Source organism: Hylaeus anthracinus, unplaced genomic scaffold (genome assembly GCF_026225885.1).
Source record: "Hylaeus anthracinus isolate JK02 unplaced genomic scaffold, UHH_iyHylAnth1.0_haploid 12000, whole genome shotgun sequence".
NCBI classification, from domain to species: Eukaryota; Metazoa; Arthropoda; class Insecta; order Hymenoptera; family Colletidae; genus Hylaeus; species Hylaeus anthracinus.
In genome coordinates, this window is record NW_026534347.1 from 278071 (window position 1) to 296847 (window position 18777).

The following is an 18777-nucleotide window of genomic DNA, read 5'->3' on the forward strand; positions in this document are numbered from 1 at the left end:
ACTTGACGCAGTAATTTCACTTTTTTACAGACTTGCCAACGTGATATAAAACGTCTACGAGAGAAGGAGCTACAATTGCAATCCGACCTTGCAGCCGCTTCAAAGGAAATTCTTCGATTGCGAGCAATGTTGAAAGAATGTTCAACGAGTATTCCATTGGATAACAACAATCAACAAACATCTACCGTTTAAAACTCTCCTCGAGACACGTTTAATACACCTGCATCGGTGAGTAACGTTTCCCATTACGACAATTAGACTTGAATAATTAGTTGGGCGTAATAGTTGACAACTCTTTACGAGAATACCGTTACTTTTTCGGAACCGTTTCTTTCGAGGGAAACCTTCCGAAAATTCATTGCAGAGAGTTTGAAACTTGCAATCGAGATGCTTTACGTTTTTACTTGAACTATATTAAACTTTCTTAGGTAGAAATTGGTACAAACGCTGTATATTAAACGTGACGGGCTTAGAAGTGAAAACGAGATTTAGAAAACAAAATGAGTCTGCGATATACATATAATTATAGCGACGCGTCATTTCAGATATTTGCAGCGTAGCTAATTGTTACTTGTGGTATAATACTTGTTTGACTTTTAACCATATTATTTATCTATTAATTTATTAATAGGTATAAGTTAACCTCTAATAGTCAATATAATTACAAATAAATGATCACACAAACACACGCAAACTTGAATAGAGATGGAAACATTAAAGACGTAGGCGCATCTTGTCATTATAATATTAGAAATTTTAGAATAAAACGTAAAATGGCCTTTAGACTAAGTGTTTCCGAAACTAAGTGTAAACACACAAATTAAATAATATAATACATTTTATCTGTAATAATTAAATGTTCATAAATTGAGGGCGTACATATACAGGTATGTATGTATTACGCACATACATACATGTACTATGTAGTCCTCGTGTTGTTTCTAAACGGGGTAACTAGCGCGTTGTCCCATAAAACAGTATAAAGCGACTGATTTAAGTATCGATGCGCTTATGGACTATAGAAATATGTATTTTATCGATATATTTCTCACGTCTCATGTTGAAACAAGAATGTGTATTGTTAGAAACAGTATTTATCACGGTAAATTTACCGAAACCATTACTAGTTTTTTTTTTCTCTTGTATTAGACCGAAACAATTGTAGAAAGTACGAATGCTTTCGTTGATTAATCTTCCGATATCGTTAGCCAATTTAGCGTAAGATTAGTTTTTCTAGCCATTTTAACGATTACGATGATTTAGCTGCACCAAATTGTTTAAGACACACACGCAAGCGCGCGCGCGCGCGCGCGCGCGCGCGCACACACACACACACACACACACACACACACACCGTACCGATGTGTCGTTAGCGTACGAATAGAACACGTATTATCGTTTATTGTTCACTAATACGCAACGTAAACTGAGCGTGCTTTGTTTGCTTAGTTACGCACTTTATTTTCATTATTTTTCACTGACGGTATTAGTAGACGATTTATTATTATCATTATCATTATTATTATTATTATTATTATTAGTAGTAGTAGTAATCACGTTGTACTTTATATCATTTTTTTTGTAAATAATCGGCTATCTTCCTACACGGAAAGATCGAAAGTGTTAAAGAAAAGAAAGAACAGAGGGACACGAAAGTTCACTCATATATAATACCAAAGTTTATCTTAGTAAAATCTACGTCTCTTAGTTTTTCTACATTCCTTTTCATACAATATTTGCCTCTGAAGCGCGTATAAGATAGTATACATACATACATATACTTTTTCTCGATTGACGATTTTTTCTACAAGTACAATTTTTCTTCTGTATTTCAATGAAACTTTGTATAACTTTACAAATACTTTGCAGATATATCACAATTATCACTGCCTATACGATGTCGTTTTCGAGTGTATCGCATTCTTCCCATTTTACACGAAACATCTGGTTTCTCGATATGACATAACCTTTTACATTCTTTACATTGCTTTGATATTGAAAAACTGTTATTTCTGAATGTTAACTGCGGGAGAGTTGTGTTTTATCAAATTTCACATCAAATTTTCGAAACTACGAGAAAAAATGATATTTCGAAATGAATATTTAGCAACGATGTATCTTTACAATTACATTAAAGTTATTTCAAACAGTGATGTTTGTAATACCGGCAAACATCTCTGGATAAATAATGCTTCTGCAAATATACAAGAAAAATGCAGAAATCAGCAACTGTTGTAAACATTTTCCAGCAATGCTATTTCTAATTGTTTTAAAGACAACAAGCACACAGTATATTTTATACGGTTTACGATCGATGTATTTTCACGACGTTCTTTTAGATTGTATATTGACTGCTCGATTTCATGGAATTTATCAATCAAAATTACCGTCAATGTCTTTTTTTACGTTACAAAAACCGAAGGTTACGGCACTGATAGAGGTGCAAAAATAGCTAAAATTCGCCGAAATGAAACCCTTTTATGCAAAAACGACATAAATTTTGTGAAACGGTGAATCTAAAAGATAAAGGTGAAAGAAATATGTTATAGGTATCTAGAGATAAATATGTAACAACTGGAAATTGTTTTTAAAAATATTACACAGACATTTACAAATTTATCAGCCGTAATCAAAGATCAGAATCGGAAAATCCAATCACTGTAGACTCTAATGCGTAGTGTTTATAAATTGATAAACTGGAACATCACAGATGCTGAAAAATGTATATCATAATTATTTTAAATTGTACCATTTTAGTATATTTAGTATAAAATGCGAAAACAATAATTTGACAAAAAACACGCACACGCGTATTATATAAAAAAAATCGATACCGCAGAACATTTGATAACATTTAGATACAGGCATTTAAAAGCAACTTCCATTATTTAGAATTAAATTTAATATTTATGAGAAATTCGTAATTAACCGAGGTTAATTTTATAAATGTATATATCACGAATTGTGTTTAAATTAATGGCTCATTTGATAAGAGCATCTCTTTGTCTAAATTTTAGGAGACAAAAACTAAGTTTACCATTCTCTAGTGTGATTTCTATGCTGGCCTTGCAAAATCAAAGAAAGATTATCTATATTACAAAGAGATATGTGTTATTATATTATGAGAGAGAGAGAGAGAGAGAGAGAGAGAGAGAGAGAAAATATTACTGCTATAAATATATATATCTATATATATATATACATATATATATTTTGTATTTAATATTAATCGCCCAAATCTATCTAACAGAACTGCGAATACAATTACTCTCTGACACTATGACACGAAAGTATATATTTCTTATGACTGGTGTAAGTATTCGCATTCTATTTTTTTCTTTTCTATGCACGACTGTCAACATGAAAATCAGTGGTAACGATGTTCGTCAATAAATAAAATGATTTAAATCAATTGTTTACGTTTATTACCATACCGCTTTTACATATATAGAATAGATGTATAGCTTTACATACGAATAGATATGTATCATATCGCTGTTGGAATAATTTTATTAACAAAATGATTGTTTAGAAAGAACACATAATATCAAAATATTTAGTATACACCCATTTATAACTTTTTCTTTTCTATAATAAAATTCATAAACTATTATTTGATTTGATTTTTACTAAAAACAAAAAAAAAATAATAATTAAGACAATTACAGTTGCAGTTAGTTTTTCAAGTATAATTGTATCTAACATAGTAGTCAAGAAAATAACAAAAATGCTAGTGTTGCTCCAAATGCATCCTAATATCTCCAAACACCTCCCAATACATCCTAACATTTGCTAACAACTCTTGATGTCTTCTAACGTTGCATGTGTACAATTGTACATACACTCCATGTGCATTCCATGTATATTCAGGCGGATGGGTGCGGGCCGGTGCGGGGGTGATGCAGTGAAAATCTGACAAACAGCACTATAGCCATCTAGCGGATAGATTAAAAGCTCAAATGGAGGTAGCTTGGCATTATGCGAGAAAGAGAGGGGTAACGTGTGCGATAAGGACAGAGCTACAGTGGCTGTGCGAGAGAGAGACAGAGAGGGGGGTAGCATATGCGACAAGGACAGAGCTAAAGCGTGCTACGGTGGCGCCATCTCTTCGCAAACCGCCCAAGTTTGTCGAGAAATAGTTCTAAATTTCCACCGCTAGATGGCGTAAATAGGTTTAACTCAAAAAAACCTTAACTAAACTAAATTTAATTACGACTTGAAATTCTACGATGTTTGTAGTACAGTTAAGCTACCATTATTTGATGTATTAAAGCAATTTTCATAAAAATTAAATATTATTAAAATATCTATATAGCTGTAGCGCCATCTCTTTGAAAACTGTCCAAATTTTTCGAGAAATAGTTTCAAATTTCAACTGCTAGATGGCGCAAAAGTTTAAAGTTACTGTCAAAGAATTAAAAGTAGTAAAACTTCATTTCAACTCAATTCTAATATGTGTTAAGATCATATTATGCTTTTTTTATAGTTATAAATTTATTATTTAACGTAATAAAACAGTTTAGGTGAATACAGACGTGAACTTCTTAGTGGCGCTATCTAGCGGTGGAAATTTAGAACTATTTCTCGACAAACTTGGGCGGTTTACGAAGAGATGGCGCCACCGTAGCACGCTTTAGCTCTGTCCTTGTCGCATATGCTACCCCCCTCTCTGTCTCTCTCTCGCACAGCCACTGTAGCTCTGTCCTTATCGCACACGTTACCCCTCTCTTTCTCGCATAATGCCAAGCTACCTCCATTTGAGCTTTTAATCTATCCGCTAGATGGCTATAGTGCTGTTTGTCAGATTTTCACTGCATCACCCCCGCACCGGCCCGCACCCATCCGCCTGGATATATATACAGATTACATGTAGATTATTATAGTTTTTGATATTGCGATGCAATGCACGTATTAAAATAGCAACGAATGTACAACAAAATTTTCGTTTCTTTCATTTCACTGAATGTAAAAGGGGAAAAGTCATGGTAAATGTCACAAAAGGAATTTTGGTTGAATGGTACGTATATTAAGTATGAATCATGTTACACTTTTATTCTTTATAATCCAAATCGTTAGGAATATTAAATTGTTTATTCAAACTCTGCTCCGAGATGTCAAATTTATTTTTGCACCAACTTTGAATAGCAAAAATATTGTCTGTCCACGCATTGGTAGCATCCTTATATTCCTGAAAAAAAAAAACAAAAACAAAATATCTATAAACATGTTTGTTACAAATTTGTCTTTTAACAATCTGGTACCTGTGCTTTTTTTTCAAGTTCAGCTATAGCTTCGGGATCTGCATCACTAAATTTAGCAATTTGTTCTTTTAACTGTTCCTTTTTTGCCTTCAATTCTTCTAATTCTTGTAACAAAAGTTGTCTTTCCTGTGTATCTTCCTTTCCTATCTATGCATTTCATTTCAACATCAATATAGAATCTTTAGATTAAATAGTTTCTATTATAACCTTTAATACTTTCTTTAGTTACCTTCTCTTTCTCGCAAGCTTCTTTTAATTTTTGAAGCTTAAATTCTGCCTCCACTATCTTTTTAGAAGCTTCCGATATTCTGTGTTCTATCGCAGTAATATTTTCTCTATAACATTTATTTATTAATTATTTATTTATTGGGTAAAATAATGCTTGTTATATTTTAGCGTGTTACTTGTGCATTATATTCTTACCCTGGAAAAGTCCAAAAATATACAGAAGTACCAATTTTCTCTGACCTCACTAATCCATCGTCAACTAGTGCCTGAAGGACATCTTTTACAGATTGTACTACAATGCCTTTTTCTTTTGGTGCAACTTTTTCCAACTCTTTTAAAGTAAAAAATTCTCTTTTTTCATAAAATATTTGTAGCATTCTCATACGTTTTTCGTCGAGTGACACTCCTTTTCGCTTTGACATTTTACCTAAACGATTACATAGAAATAGAAAATGTATATTTATGGGGATATTTACAGCGATGCAGCTATGAAGGAATTTCTTTTACATCTGGACGAGACTTTAGCCTTAGGACGAAAATTTATAATTCAAGATCTGGATGAAAGACATTTGTTTATTTCTGTTGACATCTTAGATACTTTGCAAGCAAAAGTAGACGATCTTATGGATCAAATATCGTTTCCAATAGCAGAGAAAGGAATATAAATAATTGAGAAAAGATACGTTAAGCTGATAAAAATCAATTAAGAAACTATATAATTTAGTGTAAAATAATAAAATATGGCTGCACGAGAATCTGGTAGAATAAAAGATGCATATCAAAAGAGAGTGCTCGACGATGCTGCTCGTAAACGTAGGCAGAAGAAAGCATTGGAAGCTTTGGAACAAGATAATTTTCACGATGACCCGCACGCGGATCTAGGTATGTTTCTAATATAAACACTTTACAAAAATTTATTTCATTGGTAATTAGTAAATCACTGTTTTATAAATATTTATCGCAACAAATGTTTTCTTGTTTCGATTATACAAAGACACGCATATCGTGAATATTTCAGTAATGAGCAAGAAAGTTCCAAAGTTTCAAGAGACTCTAGATAACAGAGGTGGTAGAAAGAAGAAAACTAGATCGGCAGAATATTACAAGCAACGTTTTCGTAAAAGTTTTGCCCAATTAGTCGAAGAGGATCTGAACGTTAACTCGAATTGCCCTAACTACGTTTCCGCTCAAGCACCTCCGTCGCGCTTTCCTGAAAGACAGTTTTGCGCAGTTTGCGGTTTTCCTAGTAATTATACATGTATTCCTTGCGGTGCAAGATATTGTAGCATGAAATGCTTAGGTACTCATCTTGACACAAGGTGTTTAAAATGGACAGCTTAATTTTGTAAGACTATTAATAAAATTAAGATCAAACGAGTATTTATAACAAATAAATTTGATTATTTTTGTATGAATAATTTGTAATCTTTCTTAATCCGCGTACCTATTACAACGTAGACTTTTTATTGTCGTATACACGATACGATGAGTTTCGTATGTATACTGGATACAGCACTCTGAAATCATAAAAAAACATAGATGATGTATGATGTATGATGTGGTCTAGTGAACGAATAAAAAAAAAAAAGAAAAAGGAAAAATGAAAAAATTCCGGGAACGAGACTGTATCGTATTTGCATATCGGTTCTCGAGTCCTTTGGAGCCTGATGGAGCCTGAAATCTGAATGCCGCCTGAAAACGAGCCGGAGACGGTATTCATTTGATAAAAACAAAATTGGCCCTCTGGTGGAATCTAAATGAAACTTTGTAGTGTGACGAAAGAGATAGCAATAGAAAAGTAGGAAGACGTCTAGTGAGTGGAAGGACGTGTGAGGACGTGTTATCGTCCGAAAAATGATGTGAAGTTTGAAAAGTCGCGAACGTAATCGTTGTTCCGCCCTTATGTACAGACGGTTTCAAACGAAATTGATCTACGTGAAAGTGTTACGTATTCGAACACATTATATCGTGTTGTTGTGAAGGGACTGGTTATCGTATAGGTTATAATAATAGATAGGCATGTAAAATGTCATAGATGTAACATTTGTAAAAGAAGAGTGGCTAATAAATGATTCTACTGTTATTTCCAATAAATGTACGTATGGCTCGTATGAGTTGGATATTATGATTCTTTCGATTGTTGAAAAAGTCGATTCCTAAAGCGTTACGAGTTTCCTCGTACCAACTAATGAACGTGAATATTAGTATACCTCGTAGTTACATACCTAATCAGATAGAGAATTACTTGAGTTTAATCCAACTTTTCAAGTACTGTCCTTGCTAATATTGGATTTTCAAGTGAGCAGCAAAGAATAACACGATTTGTTGGTAAAAGCGCGAATTCAGAACATTCAATTTCCACAAACACGTTCTGTCCTCTACCGGGATAGAGGAGTATTTTAACGTTTCAAAATATCCGCGGGAAATGTTCGCTCTAATTTTGTATGCTTTTCGTTTATCCGAAAGAACATTGAGAACGACTGAAATATCATCATCAATATATTAATCGGTATGATGTGAATTATTTACCTGTGATACGATTAATGCAAAGTTAAACAATGCGGATGCACGAGCGGAAAGGAATAATCGAAGGTAACATGTTTTTTTTTTTACGGATGTTAACATTCGAATGTAAAAATGAATGAATCTCAAAGAATTTCTTCTATCGAGATATTGGAGTCGTTGAAAATTTATTGAAAAAATGTATGTAAAAAACAGACGACGACTAAATTACCAATTCTGTTTCACCCCTAATGTATCAGAAAACATCACATGCATTAATAATGACACGTTTTTTGGAGCCTGGACAAACCGTCCGCGGCCTTCGGCCTACCGTAACCCTTATCCCATTATTATTCATTTATTAGAATAATGTAAAATCGTTGTAACTCGTGTATAATATTGTACAATACATGCGCAATAACTGTCATTTCTTTAGAGTTCTTCATCAACTGACATTTGTATTTATAGACGGAAATGAAACAACCGAAGATAATTAGAATAAGCTTCCATGTGTAACCGTCGGTGGCAGAGGTGGAATTCACAGCGAAGATAAGATCTTTGCGAACCGTGCAACTCTTTAATTGCACAAGTTAATTACTGCGCACCACTCAGTGCAATAACGATGACGACTTTAGACTCGCAGGCCGATAAAACTTTATGCCATCTCGATAAGGTTTCGAGCACGGAGTTGGCGGAAATTTCGTTCGAGTGTGGAATCCATGACGGATTAAGTCCATTGGAAAATCAGGTAGCTGGACACATGTTTGACGACAAACGACGCACCATCGGTAAGCACTCGACCGATTTAAATGCCACTTCGAAACTAGACATATCGAAAAATCAATTTACTCTATATCTACATTTCATCATTTCATCATTTCATTGGAAAATTGCTAATAATACGAAATTTAACAACTACTAGAAAACTTGGACAAACTATCGAAACAACTATTTGAAATAACTGAAATTCAATCGTTTATTTTTAACAATTTGGCAAAGAAAATTACACGTTAGTCGAGATAGTATTAATTTAAGTAATTTTTTAACTCTACGCACCAGCTTTCAACACCAGCTGCAAATTATTTTTATTGTACCGGACAGATAATATAATTCTTATTAAGTTTAATCCGAGCTACGATATATATATATGTATAGAACGAGTAACGCAACTTGAGCCGATCGTGTCTCTTTTCCGTTCGACGATAACAACATTTCAACGGTTTCATAATGTCGGTTTCGTTATTATCTTTTGTGTAGATCCATCATTTCCTCGATCCCTAGATAATTGTTCGATCGAGCGTACATGTTGTCAGGATTACATACTTGTTTTCATTCATCGGTACGAAGGGTGATTTACACAAAACATTCAATCGAGTTGTTTTTATAAACTTGAATAGATACTCAACTTGAATTTGGAGAAATTAAATTGGAGTGTTAAGTGCGAATGAATTACAATAAACATAAATATTTTCTCGTTTCTACATATTAAAGCGGTTGCAAAGAGTGGAAAAAAAAAGAAAAGAGAAATACACGAGGACCACCGGTTTAGTAGAATGTTTAATTTAAACATTAACTTACAGACATCGTTGCACGATAAATAGGTTTTCTAATATGGCAAAGGTAGACGTGTTATTAGCGGTTAACGAATACCGAAGAAATGCACGCAAAGCAGTGAGTTTATACATATACGGAGAACAATATCCAGATAGAGGTTTGTCCTTGCACCCAAGGACTTTTTACGACTCTGCGTGCCGAGGTAAATTTCCAATTGGACACATGAACGTTTACTCTACGCTCCAGAGAGCGTAGCTTTGTGTTGCAAACAAATCGATTATACTCTGAGCAATATCGAAATACCGAGTGTTACGACATTACAGTGCACTTGAAATATTATTCAATCTCGCGTTTGCTCAATTTTCTATTGTGAAATCATTAATCCTCTTTTTCATTATATCCTGTGACCCGAGGTAACGGTTAAACGTCGAAACGTCGAAACGTCGAAAGTCTGAAACCAATGGAAGATATTTATGTTTTTGTAAGCTCTCGCTATCTCGAAAAACTTGTTATTGTTATCAAGTAATCAGCTTAAATCAGATTTTTCTTATAAAATGAAACATCTTATTAAAAAGTTGATTACTTGAATTGTTGTAGGCATGTTACGTAGACCGGACGGTCGGGTGCTGAAACCTGTCGTTAAACCATTACTTGGCAAAAGGGAAATCGCATTTTACGAAAGTTTACAAGCATCCCAAGACCCCGTCATGTTACAATTGAAGAATTATGTTCCAAAATATTACGGCACGACAGAATTGCAAATATTCGGCAAACGTAAGATATCGAAAATATCAGTTTTTGTTGTTGCTCGGTTTTTAATTGATTATTAACTATGATATTAACTATAATCGTTTAATCGTTTGCATGAAATATTAGGAGTAACGTTCCTCACGTTGAAAGATATTATCCATGGTATGGCGGAACCGTGCGTGATGGACATAAAAATAGGTAGACGAACGTGGGATCCCTTGGCCACGCCTCAAAAAAGAGCAACGGAAGAATTGAAGTATGCCGAATCGAAACGCACTTATGGATTTTGCATAACTGGCTTTCACGTCTATTGTTTGTCTTCCGGACAATTAAAAAAGTTTGGCAAACATTACGGGAAAACACTCGATGCCAAGGGTGTCGTGGAAGGTATATTATAAACTTGAATAATTGTTTGCAGCATAACAATGAGCGCACAGTTTTTAGCTATTTTTTAAAAATGTTATACAGCTCGAAATAGTTACAAGATTACGTTTAAAAGTAAAAGCAATTGTATGTATACTATTCCTAAATATATTAATCTTTTTAAAATATTACGTAGCGTACCGTACGATAAAGTTATTCGTTCGAATGAATTTTGTAACTATTTCGAGCAGTCTATAGGTAATCAATAGAACGAAAAGTTTTCTCTTCACTTCCAGAACACGTTAAATATCTTGTCACATTGAAATACTCCGAACAGTCCCTTTTCTTTCCTGCGCAGCGCTGAAAATGTTCCTGAACATACGTCCAGAAAGACCGCCCTGTCGTCAATTGATTGTGCAGCTTCTCTCTTTCCTGTGGAAGATCTTACTATTCTTTCGTACCCAGCGGTTGTTCCGCTTTTATTCTAGTTCTCTATTGGTGGCTTACGATGCAAAAAGATTGCGGCATTACCTACGTCTGAATAACACCAGCACCGATAGAACGGGGAACCGCGTAGCCAAATCACTCTCTTCCATGAGCAATCATGCAACTATATCGAATGTGTTCAAAGACGTAAGCGACCGCGACAACGACCGCGACGCTACGAGTAACACGAGTATCCGTGAAACGAACAGAAACCAGACCACGGAGAGGGTACACTTCATTAAAAGGAGTATCAGTTTGAGCAGCGAATGCGATTCGGTGGGGAAAGAAAAGACTCTCAACAGAAGCGGATCCTGCAGTTCGGATTTCCGAGTGGACCGACTTTGTCGCACTCATTCCTACGTCAACAATTTCGACGACGACATTATTAGAATGAAAGAAGATTACGACGCCCTGCTGAGCGAACTCAGTAGTTCTTCGGAAGAGAAGCAGAACTGGGTTAGGATCAATATGATCGATTTCACCCACGTATTCCCAACGGAGGATCCAACCACTTTGGACTTGAATTATTTGGAAGGGATCGAGAACTTGATCAAACTCGTCGAAATGTTCCTTGTGTCCAAGGATAACGGCGCATAAACTATATTCATCGTAACGTAGAATTCGATGTTACACGTTTCCTTTTAAATTGCAATACGATGTGTTACAAAACTCCATTTTATATTCTGTAATTAAATGCAATTGTTTCGAGTTAGAACCAATCGGAAGTACGAGCAGGAGGTCGTAATTCGCGATAATGTATACCGTCGCGTTGTCGCGTGGACAAACCACGAGGTCAGGAACGTTTCGCGAAAGCTTATCGAGTAGCGCGCAACACGATCGAACAGGAAAATATTTCGCGTCGCATCGTTTCGGAATATTATTTGCGCAACATTTCCGGTGCGATGCTTGCAATCGCCACGATCACGGAAAAACTCAAAAATTACGTGTTGATTCCTTTCGTATCAGATGTAATATCCATAAGATTCGCGTTCTTCGGTGCACGTCACTTATCGCATTACTAAAGACTGTACTCATTGGGTTTATCGACATGTAGCCGTTCACTTAACATTTCTCGTAGTCACCAATTTTTTCCTCGCGTATCGTCTATTATGTTACTTTCGTGCAAGTAAGATTCTATCATCGCACCTACCGAACAAGAAAATTGTTATGTTAATATAATACAAAAAATAAAAAAAGTTAACGTAAAACTAAAAGTCTTCATTCTTATACTTTGTAAACGAATAGAGGCGGACTAGAAGTAACCGAAACATTTTCTTTTATTAAAGTTTATAATCTCGTAATAGATAAGAGAAAAATGGTACCGCAAACTTGACGAAAGGTCATCGATGAGAATGAATAGACCGACGCATGAACACTACGCGGAAATTAGTCGTCCTTTTTATTTGACTTTAAGATCGTCGAGAACTTGAATTTAAATTAAATGAAAGAAACGTACGAGAATTTTTGTTTACATATGAGAACAGGAAACGTTCAATTTCTTTCGATTTCGTCTCGAGTTTTGTCTATACCGTCCAGAAACGACGCGTGGCACGGCAAAGATTAGTTTGGCAACGAGTTTTACCCCCTATTTGCTGCGATGAAACGCACGCGATAAATTTAGAGTCACAATTGCGGAAATAAAAGGCGAGGAAACGTGCACGTGCGCGCACCCGTTTAAGGGGTCATTCCTCTGCGAAAGCTCTAAAGTTTACCAATTCTAGTTATCTTTTTTTAATCAAAGGGAGTCTCGGTGCGCGTATCGACGACTGTTTTTTACTCGTTACCACGCATTGGAAAAAGTATAGAATATAAAAGCTGGTAGAAGGACAATCGAGTCGAAGAAAAACATTAAGAAACGCAAGTGCACGTCTGTTTGAGCAGTGTTGCGAGCTAAACGTTTTTCAAACTTTCGCCATTCGCCATAGTTAACGGGGAAATGTACTAGCTGAAAATAAAACACAAATTGCGATGCGATGAATCGTTTCGCTACGCCGGTGCCGCGGCTCATCGCGCCGCGCCATAGAAAACAGTTTCAGTTTAGCCAGTATACATATACGCAACACCGAACCAAGTGTTCTTTGTCGTTTGTTCAACGGCATAAAGGATGCATTTACGAGACCATTCGTAACGCAGCATCGTCAAGGCAGGACGGCACGATACAGCACGTAAATTAATCAGAATGGATCTATTCGATGTATCTTGCGCGACCATGACACGTGTTGCATTACGAGTATCGAAGAAAAGAAAAATTACCGGAGACGAGTAAGAGTAAGCGATATTCATTTGCGTATCGAACAGCAACGATCGAATCGCGTAATTTCACTTCAATTCATTTTACCGGTTGTCTGAAAAGTGCGACCACATACAAATTGTTGTGGAATTCTCGTGAAAATATCCAACAATTAAAAATACAAATTTTTTTGTTGTTCCAACATGCATAGCTGGTACTATACATATAGTATGTATATATATATATATGTACACTATTCAGTTTCAACACTTTCCATTTATTTTCGTTCATTGATGTATTTACAAACTCACAAAAATCGATTTTAATCTCTGAAATGTGGAACGAAACGCTCTCGAACTGGTCCTACGAAATTTCTGGACTGACGATAGCGCCATTATATAAATCGTCGAGGTCGGTGTTTATGATAACGACTTTTTCAATATTTCTCACAGTTTTTAAGGTAAATTTGTATCGTAACATCAATCACCTGCTCGAATTGTAACCGTTGGAACGCATGGAAAATAAAATCGTAAAGTAACTTTGTTAAACCGGCACACTTGCACGTGGAAATTCGGTCGTACGCTGTCACAAAGGTAAGAAATATAAAGCGGGAAAAACGTTTCCGTCGCGCGAACGATTAACTCGCATTCGCGTCTTAAATGCGAAAGTCTGAATGAATTTGACCGCAGCAACGGTATCAAAGAGGACAGGTGGGCTTCGGTTCGAGCATGGAAAATTACGCGATTACGAAGCGAGTTTCGAGTTCCATTCTAAAACAATTGACACGAACCAGCGAAGAGCGAACGAAGAGCGTTCGGTTTCGCCTTCACGGATATACCGTGAGTGTATCGCTAGGCTAAACCGCTAAAATGATCTCATACTTTCGGCACAGTTATTTACGCGTAAAATTAGCGTGATAATAGAACAAAGTACTCTTACGGAAGCAAAACTTTGCGGCTTTTCAAGTTTGTTCAGTGTCCTCTGTAAGAATACTCTGCGGCAATATTTGGTTTTCGAAAGTCAGGGTAAATATACGCTTTAAATCTTCTTTTGCGACCCCCTTTGAAACGCAGGGCACAGCGCGCAGGGCAGTACCTTTCACTTTGGAAAACACTGTTTTTAGGTCGACGTTAGTAGTAAACGTATATATGTTTATGTATATCGTCTATAATATATAAATACAGCACGCATTCGGTATATACAAGACTCCCTCGGTGCTTTTCTGTTTTACTTTTACTACATTCTCACTTTTACTCGTTCGTATAAATTTTCTTCGTTTCGCTCCCTTCTTTTCCCCTTCTGATCGCGTTGAACTCGCGATACTCGGAGAGAGTCCAGACTGCGCGCTCGTTTCGCGGTTTATTTTCTATACGGGAGTAAAAGTTGCGCCGGAACTCTGTCCGAGCGAGAACCAACCCGGCAAATTCGTCGAACAGAAGCCTGAGCGCAACGAGCCCGAATTAAATCGGCTCAACTTTTCTTCCCGTCTTCGACGTTATCGTGTATTTTCTTTTCCGATGCACCTACCTCCCGATTTACACGATTCCTCGAAAGTCGAAATACCGTGCAAGTCGAAAACAACATTTGCTCGATTATTCGATTAAATTTCTTTATTTCAACGTAAAATAAAGTAAAATAAAACAAACGAAAAACAAAACCAATGTAGCAAACGATGGCAAGTATTCGTTATGGCAATCGTGCGATCAAAGTGAATGAAAGTTTACCAGCAACTTTCAGCGCAAACGGTGTTAGCAAAGTAAATAAATACATTTGAACCAACATCGTTCCGCAAACCACCGCTTCAGAGCCATAACTGCCTTTTTCGATGGATATTTACCAAGGCGTACTTCCTGACTTTTAAGAGTGTCGTTTGTCTTTGTCCCAGATCGACGCGACGGCGAAACCGACGCCGACGCCGACGCCGACGCCAACGCCGATGCCAACGGTACGTCGAATCGATGATATTTTCCTTTTCGATTAAATATTACATGAATATTTTCAAATAAAATAGTGCTTGTATATTTCTGCGACGTAACAATTTCAAAGAGTAAATTAAATACGACGGCCAGCGAATAATGGGAAAAGTAAAAAGCTCGTGTCGTCGGTGTCGTTTAGCGGCCCGCGCCCGATGAGAATCAGCTGGTAGGATCAGTTATTAAAACACAATGGTTTAAACAGTACCGTCGAGTCAATTGGCTCGTGGCCGTTGTTCGTTAAAACGAGGATGTAACCTCTTCTTGACTCGCGGTTGGTTGGAATTTTTCTCCAACAGTTGGCCAGTCGTGTACATTTATTAAGATCAATTAAATCCTCCTTTTACTGCTTATATGCGAATAAATGTGTCCGTGGTATCGTGAATCATTGGTTTTCACTGTGGAACCTGGCTGTCTCGAGTGTATACTTTGTACGCGTTCATTGTCAGTCTCATTGGCGTTTAAATTGCATTCGTAATAGGCATTTGGTGTAACATTGTGATTAACGTAATACGAGAAATTAGAGCTTAAATTTTTGCGATTTATACGGATTGTTTCTTTGCAGCGTTATATAGTATGTATAATATTGTAGTTGAGGCATGACAAATTGAGGATGTGGATAGCTGTTAGTGTAACAGAGACACGTCTTGGTGCTCGATCAAGTTTTTCTTTGATATTAAGAAAGCACGGATGTCGTTTCTATACGGTGTATTTTATATTGTGCATTTGTCGAGCGGGGAAGTTTACGGTAGGTAGTAATATGTACCACCACTTTAATTGAGTTCGCCATCGGAGCCATTCAACGTTCAAAGAGCCAATTTAAAAAGAGAATCTCAATAGAAAAAGAGAAATGTGTGACCGTAACGATTGTTTCTTTTTTCATCGGAGCATTAATACAATTCGTTTGGTTTAAATATATCACTTTTATTAATCGTCATTTTATTAAAATAGCACCACAAAAACATGTATAACAAAGAGCAATATAAATAAATGATCGTTCGTAGAGTCTCAACGATGCTTTACGCGTAAAGCGAAGCAACACGTATCGAAGGAGTTCGAACGTAAGGCCACTTCCTTCTTACTCCGTAAGTGCCGCATTCAACGAGATAACTCTTCTAAATTATACGGGAGGCGTGTGCCATTAATAGGGATATAAATTAGTATCGTCGCGATCAAAGAGGTCACGGAACCGCGTTCGGGGCCGAGGACGACAAAATGAGTTTTAAGGACGACCTACGCGTCAACGTCTATTTCAATGCCTGCTGCCTAAATATCACCGACAAAGCGAATTATGGACTTGGAGAATTACAACTTTAAATTCTGACAATTGTGCTCGAGTCACGTTAAATTGGCCTCACTCGTCGACGCGTCAAACACCGGTTGTTGGCCGAACTTTGCCCGAATTTACGTTCGAACAGTCTGGACTTGTTCCAAAATGTCGATTGGTCGACGCCTACGAGTTTCGAAACAGACGAGACTTGTCCTCGACGACTTGGTAGCACGAGAAGCGGTTGGTCGTCTACGTTAGAGGTCAAGATTGCTTAGGCGAGTTTTCCACAGAAAAAATTAAACAGGAGGAAAAGAAGGTCACACCCTCTACACATGCTTCAGCACGAATGCCTTATACAATCCTGTTGCCCTATACTCTCTCTCTCTCTCTCTCCCTCGCATACGCGTACACACATACACACACGCATACGCACGGTCTTTCTCTTGTTCCTTCTGTCGGGCGTGAGATGACACGACGCTGGGGCCAGGGATATTCAAAAAGGCACTAATACTCGAAGATTCAGAAAACCAAATGTACAAAATCAGTGCGGCCGTCGGGACGCCAAATCGACCCTTACCGCCGTAATACACCGACAGGCTCCCGTTTCGCTAGCTTCCACGATTTTCTTCCTTGCGTCTAATCGTTTTAGCTGGAAATCAAACCGCCGAAATCGAGCTTCGCTTCGAATGTTTACACGTCGAAAACATTGACGTTTCAAAGGAACATGTTTTCGCTTTAAGGCGTAAACAACGATACTTTCTCGCGGTTAGCGCTCTACTTCATTTTTCTGGTTTTTCTTCTTTTTCATTTTGGCACTTCAAGTATCTAAATATATAATACAATATAAACAGATCCAAGAGAAATACATTACCGCTCCCAAGTATTTTTCCATCCGCGGAAAAAAACATTTGCTATCGTCGAATCCATACGAGTAACTTGGGCAAGTGGTGGGGACAATCTTAACGAAGCGCGTGTTTATAAGTGGATGTAATCGAGGAAAAATATTCGCTTATAATGAACACATTCAAACGAGTATTCGAGCAAATAGTGGACAATTATATCGGATTATAAGAGACCAAAGAAAGTTTGGCGGACAGATACTCGGGAGCGGTATCAAAAAATTTAACTAATACGGGACAAATAAAGACAATGTGGAAAAGGAATCGGAAGCATGAAACGAACATCTTTACATTTTCGATAAAATAGTAATAAAAATTATGGCACTGGACACTTGATTATCAATGATTCAATTTTGGTATGTCGAGAACTAAACGTGGTCTCTTTTTACGTCCACGCAATCATTCTCATAAATTTCTTCAAAGAATTGGACGTCCAAGGTTTGATGGAGCTCTCGATTCATTTGATTTGTCAGAAATCGCATACGTTTCCATATAGCTCCCCGTAACGCGTCAACCACTCCGTAAGTATTTTACCTGGTAAAATAACGAAAATTTTAAACAATCGACGTCGGTACCGTACGATTCGATGGCACGTGCGAACTCGAACCGCAAATTCGACCTTCTCGTGGAAAGCATCGCGCAATGGTCACGAATAAGCGACTGGAATCGCGATCGTTTCCACTTGTTAAACGTTACTTTCGCAAGGCTGAAGCTGGTGCGTGCAAAATAGGCTCGTCGTCTCGCGACTATTCTCGGGAACTGTTCGTCTCGATGAAAGCTATCGGAGAGACGGGAAAAGGGTTGAAAGGAAAACGTAACCCGCGAAACGAGGAATCGAAATCTTCCTCGTTGTATTCCGAGTCAACCAAGTGTCACTGAAACCAGCTTCAGTCACGTAACTGGCGTTTTGGCAGTTAGCTTTGACATATGGCATGCACACGCGATATCACCCGACGAGGATCGAATTCCTCGTCATTAGTCCGTGTATCGACGCCAACGACAATGGGCATCGCCACGAAACAGTTTATGCGTCGATGAAGAACAACGCAAGATGCGAGGCACTGTAGTCGCGTTTTTCCACTTCGGTTTCCTCCCGCTGATTATTCAAAGCCACGAACTTGGAAGCAAAAAATCTCTTTCACGGCTACGTTGATGCTGCTGCTGCTGCTGCTGTTGCTGCTGCTGCTGCTGCTGATGATGATGATGATGTTGATGATGACGATGACGATGACGATGACGATGACGATGACGATGACGATGA

At 37.2% G+C, this 18777-nt stretch overlaps 5 protein-coding genes across 10 annotated transcripts in view; 4 read left to right on the forward strand and 1 right to left on the reverse strand.

The window, feature by feature from the left end:
- The window catches only part of LOC128890263 (rap1 GTPase-activating protein 1), a 60112-nt gene extending 58921 nt beyond the window's left edge, over positions 1–1191 (forward strand). For all 4 annotated transcript variants that reach the window (XM_054148590.1, XM_054148591.1, XM_054148592.1 and 1 more), the window contains one exon: positions 31–1191. In XM_054148590.1, coding sequence (XP_054004565.1) covers positions 31–192 — 162 coding nt within the window. In that variant the 3' untranslated portion in view covers positions 193–1191. The remainder of the gene's footprint in view (positions 1–30) is intronic.
- A 3625-nt stretch (positions 1192–4816) lies between these two features.
- Positions 4817–6154, forward strand: LOC128890276 (general transcription factor IIH subunit 5). Its single transcript, XM_054148612.1, has 2 exons — positions 4817–5017; positions 5968–6154. Exons 1-2 carry the CDS (start codon positions 4983–4985, stop codon positions 6152–6154), a joined length of 222 nt encoding a protein of 73 aa, XP_054004587.1. The 5' UTR covers positions 4817–4982.
- LOC128890272 (meiotic nuclear division protein 1 homolog) lies at positions 5024–8081 on the reverse strand. Of its 2 annotated transcripts, XM_054148606.1 has the most exons (6): positions 7715–8081; positions 6934–7006; positions 5685–5916; positions 5491–5596; positions 5262–5408; positions 5024–5188 (listed from the first exon to the last, which is right to left on the reverse strand). In XM_054148606.1, exons 3-6 carry the CDS (start codon positions 5909–5911, stop codon positions 5051–5053), a joined length of 618 nt encoding a protein of 205 aa, XP_054004581.1. In that variant the 5' UTR covers positions 5912–5916; positions 6934–7006; positions 7715–8081; the 3' UTR covers positions 5024–5050. The 2 variants fall into 2 exon arrangements, with proteins under 2 accessions (XP_054004581.1, XP_054004583.1); XM_054148608.1 differs by lacking the exon at positions 6934–7006.
- On the forward strand, positions 6230–6907 carry LOC128890273 (zinc finger HIT domain-containing protein 1). The gene is made up of 2 exons (XM_054148609.1): positions 6230–6371; positions 6508–6907. Exons 1-2 carry the CDS (start codon positions 6230–6232, stop codon positions 6828–6830), a joined length of 465 nt encoding a protein of 154 aa, XP_054004584.1. The 3' UTR covers positions 6831–6907.
- On the forward strand, positions 7055–16033 carry LOC128890267 (inositol polyphosphate multikinase). 2 transcript variants are annotated; one of them, XM_054148599.1, is made up of 6 exons: positions 7055–7584; positions 7956–8081; positions 8460–8779; positions 10143–10319; positions 10422–10682; positions 11017–16033. In XM_054148599.1, the coding sequence occupies exons 3-6, from the start codon at positions 8614–8616 to the stop codon at positions 11739–11741; spliced, it is 1329 nt and encodes a 442-aa protein (XP_054004574.1). In that variant the 5' UTR covers positions 7055–7584; positions 7956–8081; positions 8460–8613; the 3' UTR covers positions 11742–16033. The 2 variants fall into 2 exon arrangements, with proteins under 2 accessions (XP_054004574.1, XP_054004575.1); XM_054148600.1 differs by lacking the exon at positions 7956–8081.
- The last annotated feature ends 2744 nt before the right edge of the window (positions 16034–18777 follow it).